This window comes from Rhinolophus sinicus, chromosome 17 (genome assembly GCF_057876585.1).
Source record: "Rhinolophus sinicus isolate RSI-liver-muscle chromosome 17, RSI-T2T, whole genome shotgun sequence".
In the NCBI taxonomy this organism is placed as follows: Eukaryota; Metazoa; Chordata; class Mammalia; order Chiroptera; family Rhinolophidae; genus Rhinolophus; species Rhinolophus sinicus.
The window spans coordinates 45,675,213-45,700,000 of record NC_142517.1 but is presented as its reverse complement, the minus strand read 5'-3'; the positions used below and the strand labels follow the sequence as shown (position 1 = coordinate 45,700,000).

Sequence of the window (24,788 nt, the reverse complement as noted above, 5' to 3'; positions counted from 1 at the left end):
ATCCAGTTCAAATCCAAGTTCCCTGAAGCCTTCTAAAAAAATCCAAGTGTAAAAGTAATTTTCTTTTACTCTCATTTCCAATAACCAATCATCTGACATAGGACTTACTGCATTATAGCCCGTTTTCCATTCATCTGTCCTTAGTAGATTGAGTTCATTGTAGGCACAGCCTATGTGAATATCTAGTTGGTTTCAACTTCAAAAAAGTATAAATCTATTTGTAGAGGACACAAATAGTACTATTTCCCAATCTAACTGCAACATTCAGTTAACTAACATGCCAACTTTGCAACAGACCCTTCCCTTCTCAGGTTAAACACTACACTCAGCTACAAAAATACTACTGACATGAAGGCAATGGATCTCAGCCACAGAATGGAGATCCAGAATACAGGAGCAAAACACCAGCTACTTTTGCCTCACTAACTTAGTGCTTCCTTATTTTGCTTGCCTACATATACCTGTACTTTCTTTTTAAAAAGTTACATTTCAGCAACTTCCCTCAGCCTTGTCCTAAGCAACGTCTGTTTTCATGAACTCACCAGTTTGATGTTACTCCATATAAAAATACCTAACTACTTAAGATTTCTCTGTATCCCTACTATAATTTTACCAATGGTGACTCACCCGTTTTAGGCCCAATGAAAGCTTAAAAAGTGATGCCAAATCCAAGAATTCAAGGCTTTCCAAGTTTCAGGAAAAGCAGATCTCTTTTGCCCCAAGGCAACCTCAACTTCTATTCCATGATTTAGTTCAGATTAATATATGATCTCACCGTATGTATGCTGACACAATATTTGAGTTGCACAAGACCTTTAGATTTGAGTGTCTTTGTTTAATGTGTACTGGTAAGTTCTCCCATAGTAACATCTAACTAATATAAAAGTGAAGATGCATCCCTCAGAGTAAGTTTGGAAGGTTACCCGAACCATCGATTATCTTTGGGGAGTGGGCTTTTCACTTCTGAATCTGAGCATGTGCTATTTACTCCCAAAAGAGCCTATATTTCTTTAAAGGATAGAACATTGGGTTTAGTCATTTGTAAATAATGAAATCTTAATACTTATTTCCTAGAATATGGTTATTCTAGTCTAATGAACTGCTTGGGCTACACCCACTTTTTAAGAATTGTCTTTCTCATTGAAACAATGTTTATGGAAGGAGTTTAGTGAATCTGTTCTACGTGGAAAAAAAATATTTTTCTTTATACCATATTCACAAATTTTGGGAGTAATGAACATTAATTCTCGTACCTTATAATCTGTAAACCTATTAGTGAAAAGAACTAAGAATAAAAAGGCCAACTATTTTACTTGTTTCTAACTTTGATGGATAAAAATACGTTTGTGGGTAAATTTTAAAAAATCAGAATATGAAATTACTTGATATTGTTACTCAAAGTGCAAGTAATGTACTTTCACAACACAGCTTACTTAAGAATTCTATTAGGGTTTTACGCACAAGCATTTAATACCATCACATATTAACCTCAGCAATAATAAATTTGAGGGCTAGGGTTATGTACACTGACCTGGCAATTACTATATTTTTTACTATACCCTGAGTTTTCCTTCTGTCATTATAAATTAAAATCAATTAACATTTTATGCACATAAATTAACACAAATTATGCACATAAAAAAACACTAAGACGCCAAATGACAGAAAGGGCTGTCTTTCTCTTGCTCATTGGTCTATACAATACTGTGGAGCCAAACCCTCATAAAGCCAGTTATTTTATATAACCTCACAATTAGCTGCATAAATTATATTATTGTTACTTTTTAGAAAACTGAAACTAGCTTCCTAAAATAAAGCCATCTGGCTAAAATATATACAAAAAGTACAATCATTACTGTGAGAACCTTTACAATTATTTCCTGGAGAATCGAAAAGCCAATCACTAGCCGATTCCATATTTAAAAATTGCTCATACTTCCTAATAAAAAATTTTAATAAACAATCAAAGGCAAGAGTAAAATTCTAGATTTTACTCCACTGCCTTCCAAAAGTTGCCTTTGATTAAAATTTTGTTACAAAGACTTTCTTAATATCAAATGTATGATCAATTCCCTAAGTCATTCTAACAGACTAAATTTTAAGTGCTAAGATTTCAGATTCATTACAAAATGATTGACCAATAGTTTAGTACTACTTATGAGTAAGTATAAATGCTTTTTAAAAAGCAATCAGGATACTATTCTAGGCCTCTAAGTAGCTCCAACTACTTTGCAACAGTTGGTATAAAAAGTAGAAAGTTAAAAATCAGCAACTGGAAGATCAAAGTTTATTTACTACCTGCATACAAAAACATATTGCACATCAAACAACCAAAATCGAAAAAAGAAAAAAGAAAAAAAGTAAGAAAAGGAAAAGTATACTCTACTGAAGACTAACATGTAGTTTGTACAGAATAAACTTTCTGGAAATTGATCTTTTCAGTAGTTCAGATTATGTCTGAATGGACATGACTAATTCAGCTTAGTGTTTTAACTAAAGCTATGTTTGATTTTTAAATACTGTACACTTTAATAAATAAACCAAACAAAGCCTCAATGTAGAACAGTCACTGCCAATATCACCCAGTGTCCCTGCAGATGAGAGTTTTAACAAATGTATTCCAGTGGTCTGCAGATTTTCCTCTACATACAGCATTTTAAAAACACATTAAAACAGACCAGTTTCCAGACTAAACTAATGAAGAAATTACAATTCAGTGCAAAATATTTTAGACTGCATTTCACTCTAGTTTTCCTCAGGTGAAGAAGTGGTTGCATATTATTAAAAATGTAACAAAAGCAGCTAATGCTTTCATAAAGAATATTACCTCAGGGATCCCACCCCACCCACCTCCCCCCATCTCTGCCATATTTTGAAAACAAAATAACATTTCCTATAGCCAGCAACTTTTTTAATGTTACATATACTATTCTCAAGGCACATCTGATGATATATTTTATAACACAGTAGGTGTCAAAGTATGTTTAACATATGATTTCTTCAGGATCCCTCCCCTTTCTGAATTCCAAATGGAGGAACTGAAAGTGCGATGTAAAGACTGGCGATCCATATTCTATCTTTGGCAAGCTTGTACAAGCACTATTGTAAAATGTAATGTAAAAGAACTGTAAACTAGGAACTTCTTCAGTTTATGAAACACCATTCAGGACTGCTGCTTCTTGAGTGTTTTCTTCTTTTAAGGTATTAATCTTTTCTTCTCCTGGAGTACGCTGTAGCTTAGAAATTTCATCGCCAGAAGCACTAGTTGGGCCATTTATTGCCTTTTCTGAAGGACCATGCTCTTCAATCACATCTTTTGCCTGCCAAAGGGAGACAACTTTTTCAACTTCTTTATAAATGAAATCTACAGCTGAGGAGGAAAATAGCTACGTAAACATTAATTAGCTAATAAATAATTTTAGTTTCATGTACCACAATGGCTCAAATAATACAAATATTCTTAAAATTCAAAATAAATATCAATGTACTCCACTTCTTTGGGTCTTTCAATAGTCTCTAGTAACTAGCAGTGCCTAAACCACAGGAAGAATCTGCATTTGTTTACGGAAAACTTGTACCTAATTTTATTTTAACTGCTGGATAGCTCACCATGTAAAAGATATAAACAGTTAATACCCTAAGGTAAACAAATAATCACCTACTTTACTCACCTTTTTTTTAAGCTCACATTTACATATCAAATCCTTTAAAGCATTTAAAATAAGTGAAACTTAAAAAGGTCTATATCCATCACTGGGAAGAGGTATCTATCTAGCCTACTGCTACCCAAATTAAGCAACAGTTTCTATACCCAGTATCTTTGGGCAGACTAAATTTTACAAATGCTATTTTAAGAAAAGTATTTCAGGCTCAAACATGCATTTCTTCAGCTACCTGCGGGTCAACAACAAACTCCAGAGTAGTCTTTAAAATATTATTCGTCCAGTTGGGGAAACAAGTGATCATACAGAAAGTTAAGAAGTAAAAATAAAGCTAAACCATACCAAAAAAAAAAAAAAAAAAAAAAGGCAACAAAACCTACAGGTTAAATTCTCCTTACCATTTCTTTCTTGTTTTTAGCCAAAGTTTCCCTTGGGAGGTTTCTTTGTCTGCTCTGAGACTCAGCTCTAGAAATATAATCTGCAACTGTGACTGTTGAAGATGAGAAAAAAATTACAGGTGTTGAAAAAATATTTCTAAAGTTTATTTATGGATAATGAGTAATTTTACTTTTAAAGTAAACTAACGGTGGGTTACCCAATTTCAAAATTTTCTTAAGCTGGGTACCACCTCCAACCAAAAACAAAGTTTGAAAAATGTGCCTTTGACTTAGTGATGACAATAAAAAAATTTAAGCTGGAGATCGAGGAAGGCTAAATTCAAGTCCTCTTTCACAAGAATCCAGCCATTTGCTTCTGGTTGAGTCTACGGCTGTGGCATAAGTTTGATACAGAAATCCACAACCAAGAATAGGAAATGCAGCATTGTAAGCCCAGAGTTCACAATTATCAGTGGAGCAAAAATGGGGCAAATTTGGTATAAATCTTAGAGTGGTATACTTCAATTTGAAAATTTCAATCAAAGATATAAAAGATTAATTCAAATATTGTTTTTAGTTTTTAAAAATAGTACAATTAAGAAATCCAAGTGTGATATTTTATGGTTCCTTTTTAACATTCCACACTAGAAACCATTCTGAGTAATCTACAATAAAAAACTACAAGCAAACTAAAGATGACAGAATACCACCCTAAGAATGTGGACATTGATCGTGGTGGTGAAAAGGGCCACCAGGAATTCACTAACCACTCCCTCCCCACTTTGCCAATCATTCAGTCTTTAAAGGGACTGATTAGAGTGTGTGTTGTGTTTGCAAGGAAGTGAGTAGATGGCAGTAGTGATAGGGCAAAATATTAACCCAAGTACTGCCAGCCTACAACAAATGACCACTGGTCTACAGGTAGGTACTCTAGACTGGCCTCACTTCATATCTCATTCCTTTCTCTTCTAGGACTTGCAGTTTAGAATTCACTGGTTTGAAGAAATATCAAAATAATCACCCTTTCTTTCAAACAATTCTTTTTTATCAGAAATTGGTAAAGAAAAATCCCTGATTATATGAAATACAGTGTATTTTAAATTATGGGAACAACTTAATTATGTAAAGAATGAAAATTCAAGTAAATTTCAAATTAAGTCACTAGGTATGGGGAGAACTGGCCCATCAGGTTCAAATTATATGAAAATAAACCATTTTGATATAATATGAAGCTAGTTATATTTACAATTCATTTTTCTTAATCATGAATTAACATGTAAACACTTTTGTAAGATCCAAGAACTTTAGAACTATTAAATGAATCTTTTTTAACATCTAAAGGAACAATTCAGAACTAATACACAGCATTCATAAGAAACACCACTAAATATTTCGTGTCTAAAACTGCCTCTTCCAAATTGTAAGAAACTCAGTGTGCTGCTCATTTTTAGAGATTTTAAAAATCATTTAAATTAGCTGTTAATGGATTTATAAATATATTTAATAGTGGTTTCCAAAATTGGGGAGGGGGATACTATCAAATCTACTTCATTATTATGTCTACATTATGCGGTGGCATAACCATTCTAGGAATGATTCTAGATTGGGGAGCACCTTAATAAATTCAATGTTTCCAGTTTAGCCCTCAGTGACATCTGGAAGAACTCATCTACTTGGAAACCCTGCTACGTAGACAGACATACTGCTAAATTTGAGTATGTGACAATTCTTAGAACCCTTCATCCACTATGTACAGAATCATATACTTTCATATAGTTTATCAATGAAATTAAAAGGCACTTATGTAGAAAGGTAAAAACTTACCAGTGCCCCTCCCCTCCCCAAGGGGAGGTAAAATCAAAAACCACCTCAGCTGATTTAAAAAAAAATCTGCTTATAGCTAGTCTTTTGGAAACCAGTATACGGTCATATTCTAAGTCCAATAAAGAATACTGATTGCTTAATTTACATTAAGGACAAGAGATTTTAAGCAAAAGAGAATTCAATGACTGTGTATTTAGGACAATGTTATTATTCTTTAGATAGAGGCTGCCGTCGGGGCAAGGAGAAAATGATATGCTTGTTCAACCTATCCTATCTTGGGTATTTTTTTTATTTATTTTTTTTTATTTATTTATTTTTGTGGGGAGTAGGGGGAACAGGCTGGGGAAGGTGAGGAGCAAGATGAAAAGCAGTAATCCCAAAGAAAAGAGTAAAATAGAAATAAATGTAATATGGAACACAAGTTACTGAAAAACTATAGAAATTAGTCAGGTTTCAATTAATATCATGCAGAAAGCGCGCTACCTCTTCTTTAACAAACACATTATATTAATATTATTCCTTTTATGTCTGTTGACTTAGAAATAAACCACTGTCCATCTAGCTAATAAATTACACTGTAATTTATCCTCTTTGTTAGGCCCATACTGACAGCTTGAATGTTCTTAGTTATAAAGTATGGCCAGAGATTATATTTATTGCTGTGCCAGCTTCAAAAAACAAAATAAATACAATCTCTTGCTCTAAAATATATTTCTAACACTAAAGAGAGAGGGAAAAGAAGGGAAAATAGACATTTTCTAGAAATTTTCTAATTTTGACAATATTTAATTCCTTTTAAATTTACAACTGTCTTTAAAACATGAAATTTTTTCAAGAAAGGTAACTAATACCCTGAACTGGTTTTCCCAAATGTCTCTATAACCAGTAAACTTAAAATACTAAAGATACTGGAATTTACATTCTTTATTTGGGGAAAACACGTGAAAGAATTTGCTTTGGAAAGAATGCAAAAATGGAATAGTTTAAAAGGGGTTTATTTCTGGTGCACACAATTTCTTCATTGTGAATATACATGTGATTCTCTGTACACAGGAAATGGAATTATGTTCAAAATAATAGACACAGCAAACAAGTTTCTTTGAAGTTACTAAAAATTATGGCTACTTAAAAATTAACATTTTAAAACTAAGTAAGTACTATTAATTTGAATCGTTAGTCGGTGTAGGGAAAAGGCATCACACTACAATAAAAAACATAACATGCATTCCTCTTATTAGGAAAAAGACACTTTCAAGTATTTTTCTCATTTGTACTTTTTTTTTCCCTGTGGGTATTACTACAATTCCCACAAAAATGAGGTGCTGAATGCAGACAGAGTAAGCAGGCACCATGCAAAAGCTGCCCAGTTTTGCCAATCAACCTCAATCACAATCTACAACATAATCTCTGGGATGGCAGGCCCCAATTCAAGTGTGAAGAATCTGCCAAGTGGACAAAATAATGGTCTTCTCAACAGTATTTCCATGTAAAAAAGTTGAGACACATTAGTTCAATTAGGTTACTAAACATTTAGGGTGTGAAGGAAGAATGCATTTTCTTAATAGTAGTCTTATTAGTTGAGTAAACAATTTATGCAATGCACATCTTGAATGTATATGCACACATGTGTACATGTAAGTATAATATATTTAGAAAGCAGACACATGACATATTTTTTCATGCTTATGACCTGGTGTTGTCAACAGGTCCACTCAAGTTACCTGGCTGTCTATCTTCTGCCTGACCCCTGAAACGACGCCTGCGGCTACGATTGCGTCGCTGGGGTTTTTTTTCACTATCATCTGTAATTGCAAAATTTACCATCCATGAACTATTCTGACAAAAACAATGAAAAAACAAATAAAATAAAAACTTCTTTCCTTCAAAGATTTAAGGAAGGGGAAAGAGAGCCTTTTAGTTCAACAGGGAAGATAAAACACATACTGACAGGAAAAATATACTTGTAGTTTTAAGCATTCCAAATAGATAAAAAATGGAATTATCACCTGGAAATTAAGAGGGTTTTAATTGACTAAACAAACTCTGAGACTTTATCATCATTCAAGGATAAAAGTTTTCCTCTCTAATGCAGTTCAGTTTTTACCAAAGTTAATGACATTTTTAGCCCTTTGGAAATTAATGTCTACTCAATATACTTACCTTCACTAGCATCATTTATAATAATTTTTAAATAAGATGAAAGCCCAATTTTGGTTTAGGAACAATAATATTAAGTGCCCTGCAGTCTGTATATTTGTATTGATGTAATGGCATCAAAGGGCACTTGAAATAAACCCTCGCAGTTTCAAATAATTTGGCTATACAACTCTTAAAAACTAGACATTTAAGACAGAGCTATCTACCTTATTTGAAGTAAGCACTAAAAAATTCAACTTGCGAATTGCGTATGTTTGGGTTGTTTTGTTTTTTTTTTTTTGAAAAAAGGGTCATACATTAACAGTACTATACAATATATATCTTTTCCCTAAGTGCTTACATACCTAGCCCATTTTCATTAACTGACGCTGTATCAGATTCAGTCATTCCATCCATCAGAACAGCATCTTCATCAGTCCTTCGTCTACGAGACCGCCTACGACGGTTAGTACTGTGATGAGATTCGCTGGCATCAGTGTCTGCAGTCTGATCTGATTCTGTATTATCAAGTAAGCTGTATGGATTGCTGTCTGGATCTTTGAGCACTATACGCATGTCAGAGGCAAGAAATATTCGTTTAAGAGAGCTGAAATTATTAGGAATGTTTGATCTATACCAATTAATGATAAAGAAACTTCAATTTTTTCCCCAATAAAAATATACTGTCTTCAAATGTTTTCTGTATCACTATTTTACCTGGAAAATAACATGAAAACTTTAAATGGCAATGAAATATTAAAGATGATGATGAGCAGACACCTCAGCTTCCAACCATGTCTCTCTGACTTGTTTGAAAATGTCAGGAAATAATATATGCTATTTTTGACATTCACATTCCTAGCTAATCCTGCCCAGATGTTAGAGAAATAAAGGGAGAAATATTCAGCTAATATGAATTAATTCTAAGAACTTTTGTCCCCTGCTTCTTTCTGCTAATATCAATGGGCTATTTCCAAATAATACTCAACACCTGCACTCCATGACTTACCAGAAATCTGTTACTATGACATGAAGCAATCAAAACAAATCTACACAAAAAGCAAACTGAGAAAGTTGAAATTCTAACTGGTTATAGGAAAATGTGGAAATGAATGTTGACTGGTATTCCCATCTCCAGAAACAAAGAGTGAAGATGGAGTAAGGTGGGGTGAGGGTGAGAAAGGAAAAATTTTAAGATACAATTTTAAGAAAAAAACACACCCATCTTACCTATGTGCATTTATTGCCTCCACCAATCAAATTATAGCAGAAATTCACCTAATCACGACTTTTCCTTTCTAAGTTTCCTTTGGTAACAGCTAGCAAGCTAGCATCTTTGCAAAAGACACTAAGTTTATCCATTAATCATAAACACTAAGTACATTTATTTTGCAATTCAGCATACTATAATTTTATAAACCTTGATAACACTTAGCAATATACTACTAATATAAAAACTATTTCCCTGAAAGCCTGTAAAACTAAACTTAAGGGCTCAAAGAATTTCACTGGAACTAGAGTACCTTTTAAAAAGACCCTAAATTTTGTGATTTTGTTCCAGTTTTTTCCCTAATTTGTAAGTATGTTTGGTATATATTTATTTATATATACACGTATGTTCTATAACATTTAAAATACTATAGAACTTCCATGAAAAGAGTGGTTTTCTTAATGATATGTTAAGGTTACATCCCTGATATAATCTAGTCCACATATCACTAACAATCCTCCCCTTAGCCCATTATGCTAAGCAAGAACATTCTGGCAACTCCAACAACTCCATTAGTTTAAAAGTTTTAAAAACAAAACAAAAAAAGTAGAAAGTTGCTTGTACACCTCAAATTTCATTCTTGTAAACCCTCTTCTTTATAACCCAATTCTTCAAACAATAAAAAAATTTTAAGTTGATTTCACAAATTTCCCACTCTCAAAGTACATAGTGTGTAGCAAAGAACGGTTTTCAGTTAATGTTTAATATTCAGTACACAAAGGTATTTAGAACTTTCTGAGCATGAGAATTCTCTGGACCAAAACACCCACAAATTCTGAGGGAGCAGAGGGAGAGAACATTCCAATTATATTAAGCCCTCCAAAATTGAAGGGATAAACATCTGAACATTAGAAACTTAGCCAACTAAAGTTTTTCTGACCGGAACATTCTAGCTAAACCTTCACTGATAAACACTCTACATGGCTTTTCCACATGTTGCTGTATGTTCTATTTTTCTCAGACAGTAAGAGAAACATCCAAAAATGGGCGGTCCTGGGAAATGAATTCACTTGTATAAAGTTACACTGTTTACAAAGAAAGGATGCTGACATAGTATATAAAAGACTACCAGAACTGATGGAGGATTTGCCACCACGTGGTCCACCACGACCTCGACCCCCTGAAACACTTCTGCCTCTTCCTCCTGGGCGTCTCCTACTGTCACGCTGATGTCGGTTCTCTCGATCATCTTCTCCTGCCAATGACCAATCACTCAGCTCATCTTTACGCTCAGATTCTGTTTCAGAGGGGTTAGACAGCTCAGAGTTTGTACCTTGGGAAAGAACATAACAAACAAAGTTAGACTCCTATTTTAAAAAGAGCCAAATTTTTCAAAATTACTTCCTGCAAATCATTGTTTAAATTAACCATATTGATTGGCTGCTTCAAAAAAACTAAAGATTAAAATGATTTATGAAATTAACTGGTAATATAGTATCTACCATTCAAATAGATTAAAAATTAAAATTGTTTGGCTGTGCAAAACCACAGCCAATATTACAGAAAACATATAAAACATATGTAATTATGAAATGCACTTAATATGGGATAATATTAAAAAATTTTTGGCCATTTTCAGGTTTTAATATCAAATTATTAGTATAATGAAACTGCTAGCCAATATTTAGAAGCAAACTTAATCACATTTAGAAAAATAAATAACTGAATTATATAGTGTATTCTACCATTTCACTAATTCTAGGGGGCACATTTTTTTCACATTTTAACATCTCTGAAATTAGGATGTTTCTTATAATTGACGGTCTCATAAACTGAGAGTGTATTTATAGTGGTTGTACATAAAATTGTTTTATGAGCAATAGTATCTTAAATTAGAATATAGTATTTTAAATTACTGAACCAATTTTAAGGTTATCCTGAGAAAAGATAGCTTCAATCTGACAATAATAGAAGCCATTATCAGTGAAAAAAATTCAGCATGACTTTCAAAGTTTACAGACCATTTCTAACAGTCCAATGATCTATTTTAACAACTTTTTAAAAATTTAAACACTGCAAATATTCTATAGAACCCTACAATATCATCATCATTATATCACAGTGTCAGATTTTATGACCCAATTACTAACACACTTATTCCCACTTCTGCTCTTTGGTAGTACTGGGATGCCACTTCCACCCTTCTTTTATCATATATCCAAACACATCCCCTTCAAAGCCCAGTTCAATCTGTAGGTTCAGACCAATTTAACTGAAAAAAGACCTCTCCCCGTATTTCCTTAGAAGCAGTGTATACCTATCATGCAGTGTTGTCATGTGTTGTTTTCTTTTTATCCCTTTGGATCTACTTCTCACTCGGTCTATCATAAATGTAAAGAGTGGAGCTCTGTCTCAAACCTGTAAGTGCCCCCAGATGTCTACCAATGAGCCTAACAATTTTCTCTTAAGTAAACTTACTGCAGGATTTTGAAGTTTCTCTTCTAACTCCTCAAATAGTAATTCAAGAAACCAAAAATCCCCTACAGTTAAACTCCGTCACTTGGTGATAAGAGCAAAACACAAGAGCACTTTAGATGCACAAAGTGCAGGAAATAAAATGTGAATTTTAACTAATGAAGGAGCCTACCAATTTCCTTTCTCCTTTAAAGCTAACTCTTCAATGCATTTTTTTCTCTCCACAAGCTGTCAAATATGAATATAACTGGTCAATTATATAAGGATGGATTAAATAATTAGCTGGAAGTATATTTTAGGAAGAATATAGCAAGTTTCTTTGAGTCTTTTTTAGGAGTAAGAGTCTCACTGAAGAGAATGAATCTCCTAAACACTTATTTCTCCAGTAACAAAAAAGAACTTCATTAACTGATGCCACGGTTAGAATAAGGGCAATTTATCATTTCATGAGTAGTGAAGAAAACCTTTGGAATGTGTAAGAAGTTCTGAATTTATTTACAAACCTCTACTCTGCCTGAAAACATTACCAAAATTTGAAGGTAGATGAATATCTCATTTGTAAAGATTTTAACAAAGGTTCCTATTGAATTCTCTGTAGACACACACTGTAGTATTTAACTCAGTGTCATAAGCAACGAAATTCTTCCTTAATTTAACTTATATAGTATTCAAAATATTTCAAGAGTGTCAAAATCATAGATTTCAATAGTTAAGACAGATACTAAGGTCCAACACACACAAAAAAGGCTAATGAATTGGCTAGTGTTCCTCTTTATTCATTTTAAATAACCCTTAAACAGTTTTAAGATGGCAAAAGGGATTTTGTAGATGTGATCAACGTTGAGAATATTGAAGTGGGGGGATTATCCTGGATTATCCAAGTAAAGCCAACCGAATCCCAAGGATCTTTAATAGAGAACCTCTGTCAACTGCAGAGAACCAAAGATGGCTGCATAAGGCTTCTCTAGAGTTACTAACTTCATAAAATGGAGGGAGAGGGGCCCTAAGCCAAGGAATGGAGGTGGTCTCTAGAGACTGGAAATGTCAAGGAAACAGATTCTCCCCTAGAGCCTCGAGAGAGGACGACAGCCCTGCCAACACTTAGGCCTAATGAGACTCATATCAGACTTCTGAGCTATAGAACTTGTAAGATAATAAATTTGTTGTTCTAGCCTCCAAGTTTATAATTTGCTACAGCACCAATATAAAACTAATACTCTATTGAAATCACTGCAACCATTCCAATCTCTCAACTTTGTGAAATCTAAGTTAATAAATCCAAAAAAAATTTAAAAAATTTTCGAAATGATTCATGAAACTGCTTCAATTTTTTAATGACACCAACAAAAACCTGTTTTTAACAGAATTTTAAATCAGATTTCCCCTTTAAAACTTCCAAAATCACCTTATGAAGACGGTTCACATTCTTTTCACTGATCATGTATGCTAAAATTAATAGATGAAGTACCACATTTTTCAAATCCGACAGGCCATCCATTATAAGAGACAGTATTTTGTGTGCCATTAAAGAAAATGCTGGCAAGCAAAGTTGTAAGACATCATCCACTGTAAGACACACGCCAACTTCAGGTATGTTATATTGAGAAAAGGTTTCTTATACAACTTATGTATATTATCTCCTAAGAATCCTGATATTAAGTGGACAAGAAAAATATATAACCAAATTCAAACGATATTTCTCTCAAGCCCACTTAAGATAGACAGCTATTTCAAAAAATACAATATTACTAGCCTGCAAAGATTGAGAGGTAAGAGTGCCATCTACTGAACAATTTGCACAGCTTTCTTCAATTCCGATACTCCTCTACCACGCTCATATAAATTATCTGCCAACAAATGCATTTTGCCAGAGTGACCTCATCAATAAGCTGACTTGACTTCCCAGAGGCTTTTAAAATTCTTAAGGGAATGCATCTTTATCATCCAAAAGCTAAATGATTATTTGTACTCGTAATTGTACTTCTAAAATCATTCAGTATATACTTAATTTCCATTTAATTACAGGTTGTCTTTTCATTAAATGTATTTTCAGGAATACAATAATAGTTCTCAATTTTCAGACCTTCACATGCTAAAAGTTTACTTAACAGGAGTTTTGCTTTTTAAGTTTCAATACAGGGTTAACTTTAAAATAAAAAATACCAAAAAATGAGAACATGGAAACATGAGGATACGAAAGGGAAGAGATAACTAAACTTCCACCTCTACAAAAAAATGAAAGATAGTACAAATTTAGTATAACTGGCACCATTAAATGACCCTTTAGTCAAACATGAAATTTGGATATGGAATCTGCACACTGTAAGCTTTCATGCTTATGAAATATTTTCCCAAAGCAGTTAGGATGAGCATGGGGAGTGGAGAAGAGGAAGGGAAGAGAAAGGAAAGAGAACGAGGGAGGGAAAAAACCCAGGTCACTGCTAAAATCCAAGTCCAAATGGAAAAAAAATGGAACAACTCCAAAGCTAAAGAGTGAGAATTCAGGATTAGAGAATTATGATCATCAAACCATCCACTGGCCCCCACCTTAAGTGGGTTTAGGCCCCATCCTCACAGTGAAATAAATACATTTTAGAAAAATGTTTACTGATAAAATGTTAATTAGTTTCTGACTTTTAAAGCCCTCATTTTAGTGAAATGCTGCTATTTCACAAAATAATTCCAGATATATTAAAATTCAAAATTGCCGAATGAGTCAATACAACATATTTTAAAAACTAGTAACAGATTTGCTATATGCAATCTTGGCACAGTATTAGCATATTTTTCATTTTTACTTTTCTTAAAGGGTAAGCAAAAGATGATTTCTAGCAGCATCACTACCATTACTAGGTTCGTATTAAGAAAATTTATACAATTGTACAAGGGAAATATATGGAAGTTTCATATACATATTTATTCTAAATATTCAGAACATGACCACCAACTTAACAAAAACATGTTTCATTTCATTATGTAGCTGCTTGAACATTACCTATACCTTTCATTGTCATCAATATAAACTGTGCCGTCACTACCATTAAGACATATACCTCACAATCATCTACTGCTTTCAAATTCAAGATAAAGGAACCAACTAATAAGCAAAATGTATTGGAGCACCTAAACTAAAACTACTACCAAAAAAATGTGTTTTACCATAACCGGAGGTGTAATTAGGGCCCCGACGACCTCTGCCTCTTCCACTATAAGACCTAGAACCTTGTACAGAAGAGACGGTACTTTCATCAGTGGCATATCCTTTCTCTTTTTCAGGCCCTCTGGTGGAAGAAGGTCTGAAACCCATACCAATCTGTCGCAGCTGTTCATCAATCTGTAGGCGTTCCATTCTTAGCTGTTCTACTTCCTATAATCAAAACAAAAAAGGGTAAATCTTATTTGTAACTTTTTGTAATAAAGCCTAGAGCTAAAGATATACTTCCTATCGATGAAAAAAGCTGTGATCTTGGGCATGTGGTAAAGTACAATTGTGTTCTTTGTAAACCATTTACAAGGTCACTTGCTGATTCAATTCACCGAACATTTACTGAATGCCTTAGCTGAATGCCTTAGTGTGTGTACCAACCACATGAAGTGCTAGAGGTATACAATGTAAAAAAAGACAAGGACTCTCCTCTTTCAGGAGAATGTTTAACAGACAAGCATTAAAATTACTTATTTATTAAATAGTAATTACACAATATTACTAGATTTAGCTCTCAAGCAGTTAAAACTCTGCTAAATGAAGCTATTAAAAGCATCATCTATGAGAGGTACTATTAATAACTGATTTCCTTATAAAAATAGTGACACCTCAGTTGTGACCTAGATGAACAAGTAGGCTTGGTCATTCAGAAACTGATGTCATTACAACATGTAATGGTAAGGTGTCTAGACAAAGCTCTTGGTTAAAAGGCAGTAGAGTACTAGAAAATAAAACATGAGTTTAGAATGCCAGATTGAATTGAGACTTATCATATAAAGATGAGATTTAAAACGAAGAAATGACGTTATCGGGGGCACTTTCAAAATAGTAACATAGCAGCAATGATATGAGTGACTAAAAGGAAAACCTATAAGAGACAGCAGATGAGGATATTATTACACCCTGAACAAGAGAATATAGAATAAAAAAGAGTAGAAAATGATAAATGCAACTTTTAATAATTTATAGGGCATTTCTTTTCTAAAACCCTTGTTCTTTATTAACTAAAATAGACTACATTAGAAACAATCATTAAGAATTATCAAATGATTTCTATGGGGATAGTACATCTGATTCAGATAATACGAGTTACCAAGAAAGTCCATCTTCATTCCTGGTTCTATGCCCTATTTGCATGTAAAACATTAAGGTAAAAACAAAACGGTTCCAGTACAGAACACGTAGGTACATGAGTAATGACAGTCAAATTACAGGATCACAAGAGTAATCGTTTCTTAAACAGTGAGGAAAGAAATGCAAAAGTTCAGAGGAAAGGGAAAGAGAAACAATGTACATGAGGCCAATCATTTTATTATGGCAAAGGACCTTTTATTTTTAAATTCTCATGTAGGAAAAAAAAAATAGATCATATCTGAAACCGAATTAAAAATATGGTGAGATTTGAAGTTTACTACAAATATAAAATGCATTTAATTTTAAGATTCATGTTTGTAACAATGCTGTAAATATGAACAGTATACAAACCTTCAGATAAGCAATATGATACTCTAAAAGAACTTGCACATTTCCGATGCTTTCTTTAGTGCCAACAAATACAAATGGGACCATTCCCTGTAAGAAAACACAGTGTCCTCAAGCATTTAATATTTGAACAAAGTTCGAGCCTAAATCTGACATACCAATATATAATTTGGAAAACTTTTCTAAAACACACAGCAATTTACATCTACTAAACTTCAATATTTAAAAGTAAACTTAAAAAAAATCAGTAATTTGAAATACTGAGATTTTCAGTAACTTGTCACATTTGCACTACAACTGAGCATTTAACTGTGCTAAAAACTTAAGAAACTACTTTCTAAATATCAATTTATACCAGGTTTTCTAATTTCTAATTCAATCTACTTTTCTAAGTATATAAACCAACTTGAAGACATTTTCCTTCAAACTGTCATGCATTTATAGACTAGGTATATCATTATCACCTTAGCAGTGAATGCTTTAAGAACAACAGAACACATCAGCCAGGCTATCTCTATATGTGCTAAGATAACAAAACCTTCAACGGTCTGTGTGTTGGAGGGAGTGCTTCCTGACCATTAACGGAAGTTATCACCGACAGAGTATAAATACTTACACAAAATAAAGGGATTATCGGTAAGGACATATACTTAGTCACAGGTATTAAAGCAAATCAAAAGATTAACTCAGCCTTGGTTTACTTTACTGAATTTCAAGAGGAAGGTTTAGAAAAAAGTAGGAAGAGAAACAAGATAACAAATTGATGGGTTGTTTTTGTTTAAAGCAATACACTTCCAGCTTACTATTGGCTAAGGAGAATGAATAAAGCCTAAATAAACTCACGCAATCAATTTTAGTCCCTCTCTTTATTTCTTGATTTTACAAAATAGTTCCTAACAGTTATGGAACTAAGCATAGCTTAAAAGTTTTTTATTCTATATAAGAAACTACAACTTATTTTCCAACTAATTAAAAAAAATTAATTGGAGAATTTTAGATACGGGAAATGAAAAAAAAAAAAGTAACACACCAGGGCAGGTGTTAAGGAAGCCGTAAGCACAGCTTTTATGAAGCTCACAGAAAACTGTAGTGACTCCAAAGAAGTAAATACAACTATGATGGCATGAAACAAGGAAATCTAACTTAAGCTTAAGAAGTGAGGAAGTCTTGACCCTGTCCCTGGGAATTCACAGGCAGTTAAGAGAGGATGCAAAATGAATAAAAGCCAGAGAAGGGGAAAATAACAGATCTAAAAAATTTTGAGCGCATACCATATTTCTGGGACTATTTATTCTATATCTGTATCTTATTTAATGTTCATTAAAAAGTAACCTCAAAAAAAATTCCAATTTTATGATTAAGAAAACAATTTGCCCAAAGTCACAAAATTAGCCAGCCAATTTCATATCCAGTTAACCTAATTCCAAATAACATCTACCTGTTAATTGCCAGAATCTATGTTAAGGAATAAGGATGAAGTCTCTGCTCTAAATGCAATCACAATCTCAGAAAAGATACTAAACATTCCTATAATAATCTCTTTGTATAGCCGTTAGTGATATGAATTAAAAACACAGTAATATTAGATTAAAAGGCGTTATTACCCCAGGTGTGGAAATTTATGAGAATTCGTAAGAATATTGTTATTGTTATCTAAAGTGGCTTTAAAAAACAAATAGGATTTTACCAAGTAGATAAAGAAGGGAAAGTCATTCCAGACAGATGATCTGTAAGGAATAAAAGAAATACAATGCTTTGACCCTGAACTGGAAATGTTATCACCAAGTTATTTCCAAAAAAAGGAGAGGTAAAAAGATACGTATTTTAATGGCTATTGTAAAGCCATGGTAAGAAACAGAATAAATAATTATTACCGAATATGAGTTCATTTCTAAGATTTCAGTGAAATTTCTAATTCTTTAAATTTGCTAAGAACTGATTACTTGTATTTATTAGATACTGAGACAACTAACAAGCACTCAGAAAAAATAAGGCAGGATCCTTCCTCCTGATACCTTACACCACAAAAATTCTCATTTACACAACTTAGCACTGAAGTATGCTAAAAATTTAATTTTTAAATATCAATTTACGTATCAGGCTTCCTCATCTTATGAGTGAAAATTTTACATACCAAAAAAAATAAAACTGGAGAATTTACATGGATTTCTAAATGATCTAAGAGTAGGGAAGGTCCTGCCAAACATGACACAAAGTACAGAAGTCGTAAGTCATAAAGCATAAGTCTAAAAAAATCCAACAATGTAAAAAATTTTAAATGTCTGCATAAAAAAAAAAAAACCTCAAAAGAAACAGAAAACATTTGTCACATATATGAAAAGACAGAAGACTAACATCCTTAAAATGCAAAAAGCTCTTACAACTCAGTAATAAAAAAGACAAAAAATATGTAAAAGACGAACAAGGTGCTTACAGGAAAATTTAAATGTCTTTTAAGCATATGGAAACATAACATTTACAACTTCTGGAATGGCTCTAAAGTATGATCAAAACTCAGTATTGGCAAATACGTGGAAAACAGACACATTTTCTATTTTAGAAGGAATGTGTGGGAAAATTGACAAAATCTTACGATTTCAAAGCCATATACCCTTTGATCTAACAAATCCATTTCCAGGAAATTAGTCTCCAGTCACAGAGATGTTTGCTGCAGCACTGTTTTTAATAGCAAAACAAAGACTTGAAAGAAAAGGCAACCTGACAACAGTCTAAAATCTATTAGGCATGATGGAGAGGAGACATGGACTCAGGACATAGATACACATTTATTTTTCATACTAAACCCTTGTGCTATTATTTTACACATGCATATTTCTTTTACAATTAAAAACTCAAATCTAATCTTTAAAAACCTTAACTGATTTAAAGTATTTATCAAGTGTCTACTCTATATAACTGATAGTGCTAGGGAAGAATGAAGAAAATGAGAATTCAGATTTGATTTCTTGACTTCAAGGAGTTCATAATCTGGCTTGGAGACATAAGATAAATCAGAAAATATATAAGGATGAAAGAAAATCATTCAACGCCCAATTATATAGACATTAATTACTATGGAATACAAGTGGGAAAGGTCATCTCAGGCTAGAGGTGGGTCACAAAGATTTCAGAGTAAGTAAGTTATAAACTGAGTCCCCGGGGCATTTAGACAGCTTAAACTGTGAAATGGTGGCCCCAGATCATGCAATGTTTTGAAAGTTAAAAAATTCTGTACATTATAGATTTTCAGCTTCTCTTAAAAATATGGGAAGATACAGCAACACATAATGCAGCATTCCCACGTCAATCCGTCAACCAGATTTACGCTGAGTATGTGGTTCTTTTATAAAGAGGCTCCGGGTGCCCTCCCATCCCTGTCTTGTACAGCCCAACCTGCTTAATCATTTACATAATATGCTTGGTTTCTGTAAGCATTTAAATTTAACCCTGGCACAGAAATGGCGGTAATAATGACCAAACACCGAAAAGTGTTAAGTTGTTCTTTATAAATAAATGAGAACCCAAAAGAATTAGCTTGCAACAAGATGGTAAATACTGGAAAGCTATTGGGATAAGTCAAGCTAAGGGAAAATTAGGTATTAGTCAAGCTAAGAGTTATTTAATTAATGGCCTTTGCCAGTACACATCTTGATCTGCAGACCAATTTCAGGCAGTGCATGCATACCAAATGGATCACCAGTATTTTATATATTATGTACAAAGGGGGAAAGTGCCAATTATAACAACACCACGAATCTTTCCTTATCTCAGGCACCTTAAAGTCATGAAAAATAGGAAGGTTACTTAAAAATAAGTAGAAGTTACTTGGTATTTACAGCAATTTTTGAAACAGTGCAAGGTGAAATCTATCAGAGCCACAAGCACTCATTTGTAGTATAATACTAAGTCATTTGTTTTTCCTCATTCATTTTAAGTGTGTATTTACCTCTACAGTCTAATTAAAATGAATAAAGGAAATGGCTGTCTTTAATAGACATCTTTACAGTGTCCTTGATGTGAGGATATTTAAATGGGCTAAATGTCTATTTTTACTGTTTTTTGTTTTGTGAGACTGATTTTATTCAATAGGCTAACAAACATTCCAAACAGTAATCTACTGTGCAAAACAGAAGTTATGAGTGTACTGCTTCCTGGGAAATAATCTGGGGAAAATCCTTGCCTTATTTTCAGACCCACAACGTTTGAGTCAACTATACAGAGTTGACGACTAGAGCCACAAAGATTAAGAGATCCTTAGTAGATGCATGAAGAATCAAGAACAGCATTGTGGGCAAAACATCAACATGTGAGCAGAACGATGGAAAATTTCAGAAAGTTGGCATCAAAATTAACAGCAATATAAAAGCTTAATAATTTCAACTAAGAAATGGTCAGTGCTTTCAAGTCTATAAAAATATCAAGAAGAATGTTCTTTATCAAGATTTCCATAACACAGACTTGTATTGAGTATCAAATTATACAGCTTTACATTCTAAGTACAAAAAAGAACTGTTAAGATTGTAAACTTGAAGACTTTTTATCAAAAACTGGCTTTTTACTGAAGTACTAAGAAACCAACCAAGAACCTTGGCAAGGCCCGTAGTTAAAAGATGACTTGTTTTCTAAGTGTGTAAGGAGGTCCTGTAAGAAACAAAATTAAAAAAAACAAAAACAAAAACCACTGTACCAGAGTGTAAGTAGCTCACTAGATAAAATTTCATAAAACAATTTCCAAAATATAACATTATAAGTCAGCCAAGAAAAGAACAAGAAAAAAAACCCAGGCCAATTAAATTACATTTTAAATACTTACATCTTCTCTAGGTAGTTTATTTTCATTGTCTCCTTCAATTCTCACCCGAACCACACCCGATTTGTCCACTATTTCTTGAATAACTTTGCCATTTTTTCCAATAACTTTTCCTTTAATAAGAGAAAACAAATATAACGGCAAGTTAAAAAACAATACCTCTATCCTTTCAACACATGTCCAAACAATTTATGACTTGTTATCAAATTATAAAAACCAAGCGATGCTCCACATTTCTATTCTCAATTAATTCACACCTAAAAGACCACTGAGAAATTTTATCCTTGGACTGAAACTTCCTTCTCTTCATCAGTATGCCTAAGGCTATTATTAAGTGTGACAGACAATACTGCTTACGTGTAAGACATTTTCAAAGTCTAAACATTTTTTAAAATATCAAGTCCAACCCACTTCAAAAGCTTGGATACATCAAGTCAAAAGAAAACTTATTTTGGCATTAATCATATCAATTTGTTTATGTTTATAATATATTATAATTATTCAATTAACCAATTCAATCTTGCTTTATTTTCCAGTTTCTATTTGTACAAAAGACACCTGACTTGAAGCTACTTTTAAAATGAATATTCTCTTCACAGAAATTAAACATTTACATTTAACAAGTATTAACATTTTACACCAATGATCTTTTAAAATACTTCACAACTATACAAATACACACAGCATGTACCGTGTTGCCCCAAAAATAAGACCCAGCCGGACCATCAGCTCTAATGCATCTTTTGGAGCAAAAATTAATATAAGACCTCTTTTGGAGCAAAAATTAATATAAAACCCGGTCTTACATTAAAATAAGAATGGATCTTATATTAAAATAAGACTGGGTTTTACATTAATTTTTGCTCCAAAAGATGCATTAGAGCTGACGGTTTAGCTAGGTCTTATTTTCAGGGAAACACGGTATATATGGTATGCTGTCTCCCTAGATGTGAAATACTGTAATAGGACGTAAATCCAAATTATTTACCTTCTCCACATTTAACCTGTAAGTCTATCAAACAGCAGTTATTGAGTATCCAATAATTAAAGTAGAACCTACAAAGGAAGCATGAAGACTCTCTTCCCTTAGGAACTTACTAGTCATAAAGACAACATACACTCACATAAAGTAACAACACAATACTGGGTACTGTTACCTGGTAACAGATAACCTTCACTATATGGAACAGCTGTATCCCTTATAAAGTTAATAGCAACACCATATTTGTTATTAAGTTCAAATCCCCAATAATTTTTTTTAAACTAAATCAGCAATCTATTTCCACAATAAATTAATTTTGGTTGAAAGGGGTTAAAATGGAAGTCTTTCCTATTGAATGCTTGAAAGAACAGTTTCCATTAAAGAATAAATAAGGGAACAATGACAATAGTAAGCTGGGAAATACAGCAGAGACACGATTACAGGGTTTTCTATCCCTATTCTCAAATCTCCTTCCCCATTAATAACCCCACATTTAAAAGCAACAGCAATTGAACATATTAAAAAAAAAAGAGGTCAGGGAATTCACATGGCGCATGTCTTCTCTGAGCAGCCCTAGCAGCAGCACATAAAAGCAACCTTCATTGTTAACAGTGAGGCTCAAGCAGCAACTCCATCCTTCACCCTGCTAAAAATAAGCAAATATCTTCGAAAAAACAAAAATCAGGTTGATATATCATAATCTCCCCCACCCACAATCTTTGCCCTTTTCTTCTTGTGAACTATACAGTGGTGCATGAACACCCATCACCTTTCTGGGGTCCGTGGAAAGGACCTACCTGCAAGTTTTATTTAATCCCAACAGAGACTGTCAATATTTTAACTGATCATTTCCACAGTTTAAATTCCAAAGCATACTGACAAACTGAAGCAGACCTGTCGTATAAATCAAGCACTGCACATAAACGCTGAAGAGACAGAGTAGGGAAGTGATTAAGGAAGGCTACTGAGAGGTGAAACAATTTGATTTATTTCCAAATCAATGTTTACATATTTTTTTCTTTTGATTTGGGAGGGATGGGAATGGATGGTCAAGTTCTATAACTCTTGAAACCTGAATAAGAAAATCCTCTCTGGAACTTACCCACCAAGTAGTCCTCATTCCCTTTTACTCCTCAGTCCGTTTTTTCTCTTTCACTTCGACTAAGAATGTATTATTTTTTAAAAGACTGCTTCACCCACAAAATATTTTGGAAGAAAATGCAGTATTATTATACACAACAACCAACTAAAATCTTTGTACTTCTGAGAATTTCACCAATGTATAATAGTTGCTGCTAATGTATATTTCCTAAAGAATGCACAAATAATCCAAATCACCAAAGCCAACCATGACACATAGAGGAAAAAGAGAGACATGACAGGCACCCACATACTGCACAGATAGATGAATAGAGAATCAGAGAACTACAAATATATCCAAATCATTTTTACAAATGAAGAAATGTAAGTTAAATTATGTTCTGTGAAGCAGCAACCCCAATGTTAGTACTGATAGATGTCAATAATTGAGTATAATCTAAACAAAAAAAGAGGTCATTTTCAAAATCAGCTTTCTTATCAAAGGTAATTTCATTTGACAATAAACATTTGATAACATTTTGTATCATAATGTTTATTAAAATTATAAACAATTCTTCAATTTTAACATCTCATCTGTCCAGCAGTTCAGTCTATAGTTAACAATGGTTCCCAAGAAGAGATAAAATGGAGCTTACTTAATTGACAGTATGTCATACCTACACAAATGTTCGGGCAAAATTGAAAAGCTTTCTATATAAAAGCTGAGTATCAATGAACTGTCCAAATTCTTGTGTTGTAGACTATTATGCCAGAGTATATATACTACTTGTATTAGCTAAAACTAACATTCTTTTTACAGTGCAAGTTTTTAAATTTTCTCCCACTGTTTTACAGAATTTGACAAATAGAACACCAATAGCAAAGAAATCGTTTTCTAAAGGCAGAACAGGCCTAAGTATATTCGAAAAGAGCCCAAGCAGCTCTATTTCAATAAGGTAAAAAACAAACTGATGAGATATAACAACAGTGACAAAAACTCATCTCCCACCTAGTAAACTTCAATACTTTACGTTGATGCTATTTTTAAATTAAAGTTCTAGGGTAATTACTGAGTATTTAACATGTGACAAAAGCTTTCCCACTTGTCTCAAATAGTATTTAAAAGGACAAACAGTACAAAGGCAGAGGATATTAATAACAAAGCTACTGAACAACTCATCCCAAGCTATAATGCTCATTTACAGCTTTAAACTCAAAATTTTTCGTCACAATAACCCACGAGTACAATAGTTTTCATGAATGATTTCAAAAACTTAATAGTGAAACCTGCTATATCATATCATCAATCACCATCCTCTTCTCTTGTCCATGACATCTTACCTTATTCCATACCTTTGCAAAAACCAGTTATTATTTATTCAGGGTCTACTGTGTATAAAAGTTGTATTGCCCTTTGTTAGTTCATTACTTCACTCTTACTTTCTCTTTTGCACTAAAGAAAAAAAAATTATCACATCTTCTCAAAAAGTACTGATAATTTTAATAGGTTTGTGACTAAAAAGACATTAAGTGAATAAGAATAGT

At 33.0% G+C, this 24,788-nt stretch overlaps 1 protein-coding gene across 7 annotated transcripts in view; it reads right to left on the bottom strand.

Moving 5' to 3' along the window:
* Positions 1-2,273: 2,273 nt before the first annotated feature.
* The window catches only part of FXR1 (FMR1 autosomal homolog 1), a 55,139-nt gene continuing 32,624 nt past the window's right edge, over positions 2,274-24,788 (bottom strand). For 2 of the 7 annotated variants that reach the window (XM_019737339.3, XM_074328405.2), the window contains exons 10-18: positions 21,185-21,294; positions 16,375-16,461; positions 14,994-15,051; positions 14,844-14,906; positions 10,339-10,542; positions 8,365-8,565; positions 7,585-7,665; positions 4,061-4,152; positions 2,274-3,320 (exon numbers count right to left, since the gene is read on the bottom strand). In XM_019737339.3, coding sequence (XP_019592898.1) covers positions 3,150-3,320; positions 4,061-4,152; positions 7,585-7,665; positions 8,365-8,565; positions 10,339-10,542; positions 14,844-14,906; positions 14,994-15,051; positions 16,375-16,461; positions 21,185-21,294 — 1,067 coding nt within the window. In that variant the 3' untranslated portion in view covers positions 2,274-3,149. Of the gene's footprint in view, positions 3,321-4,060; positions 4,153-7,584; positions 7,666-8,364; positions 8,566-10,338; positions 10,543-14,843; positions 15,052-16,374; positions 16,462-21,184; positions 21,295-24,788 lie in introns of all 7 variants that reach the window. The other 5 variants (XM_019737337.3, XM_019737340.3, XM_019737338.3 and 2 more) reach the window with 5 other exon arrangements.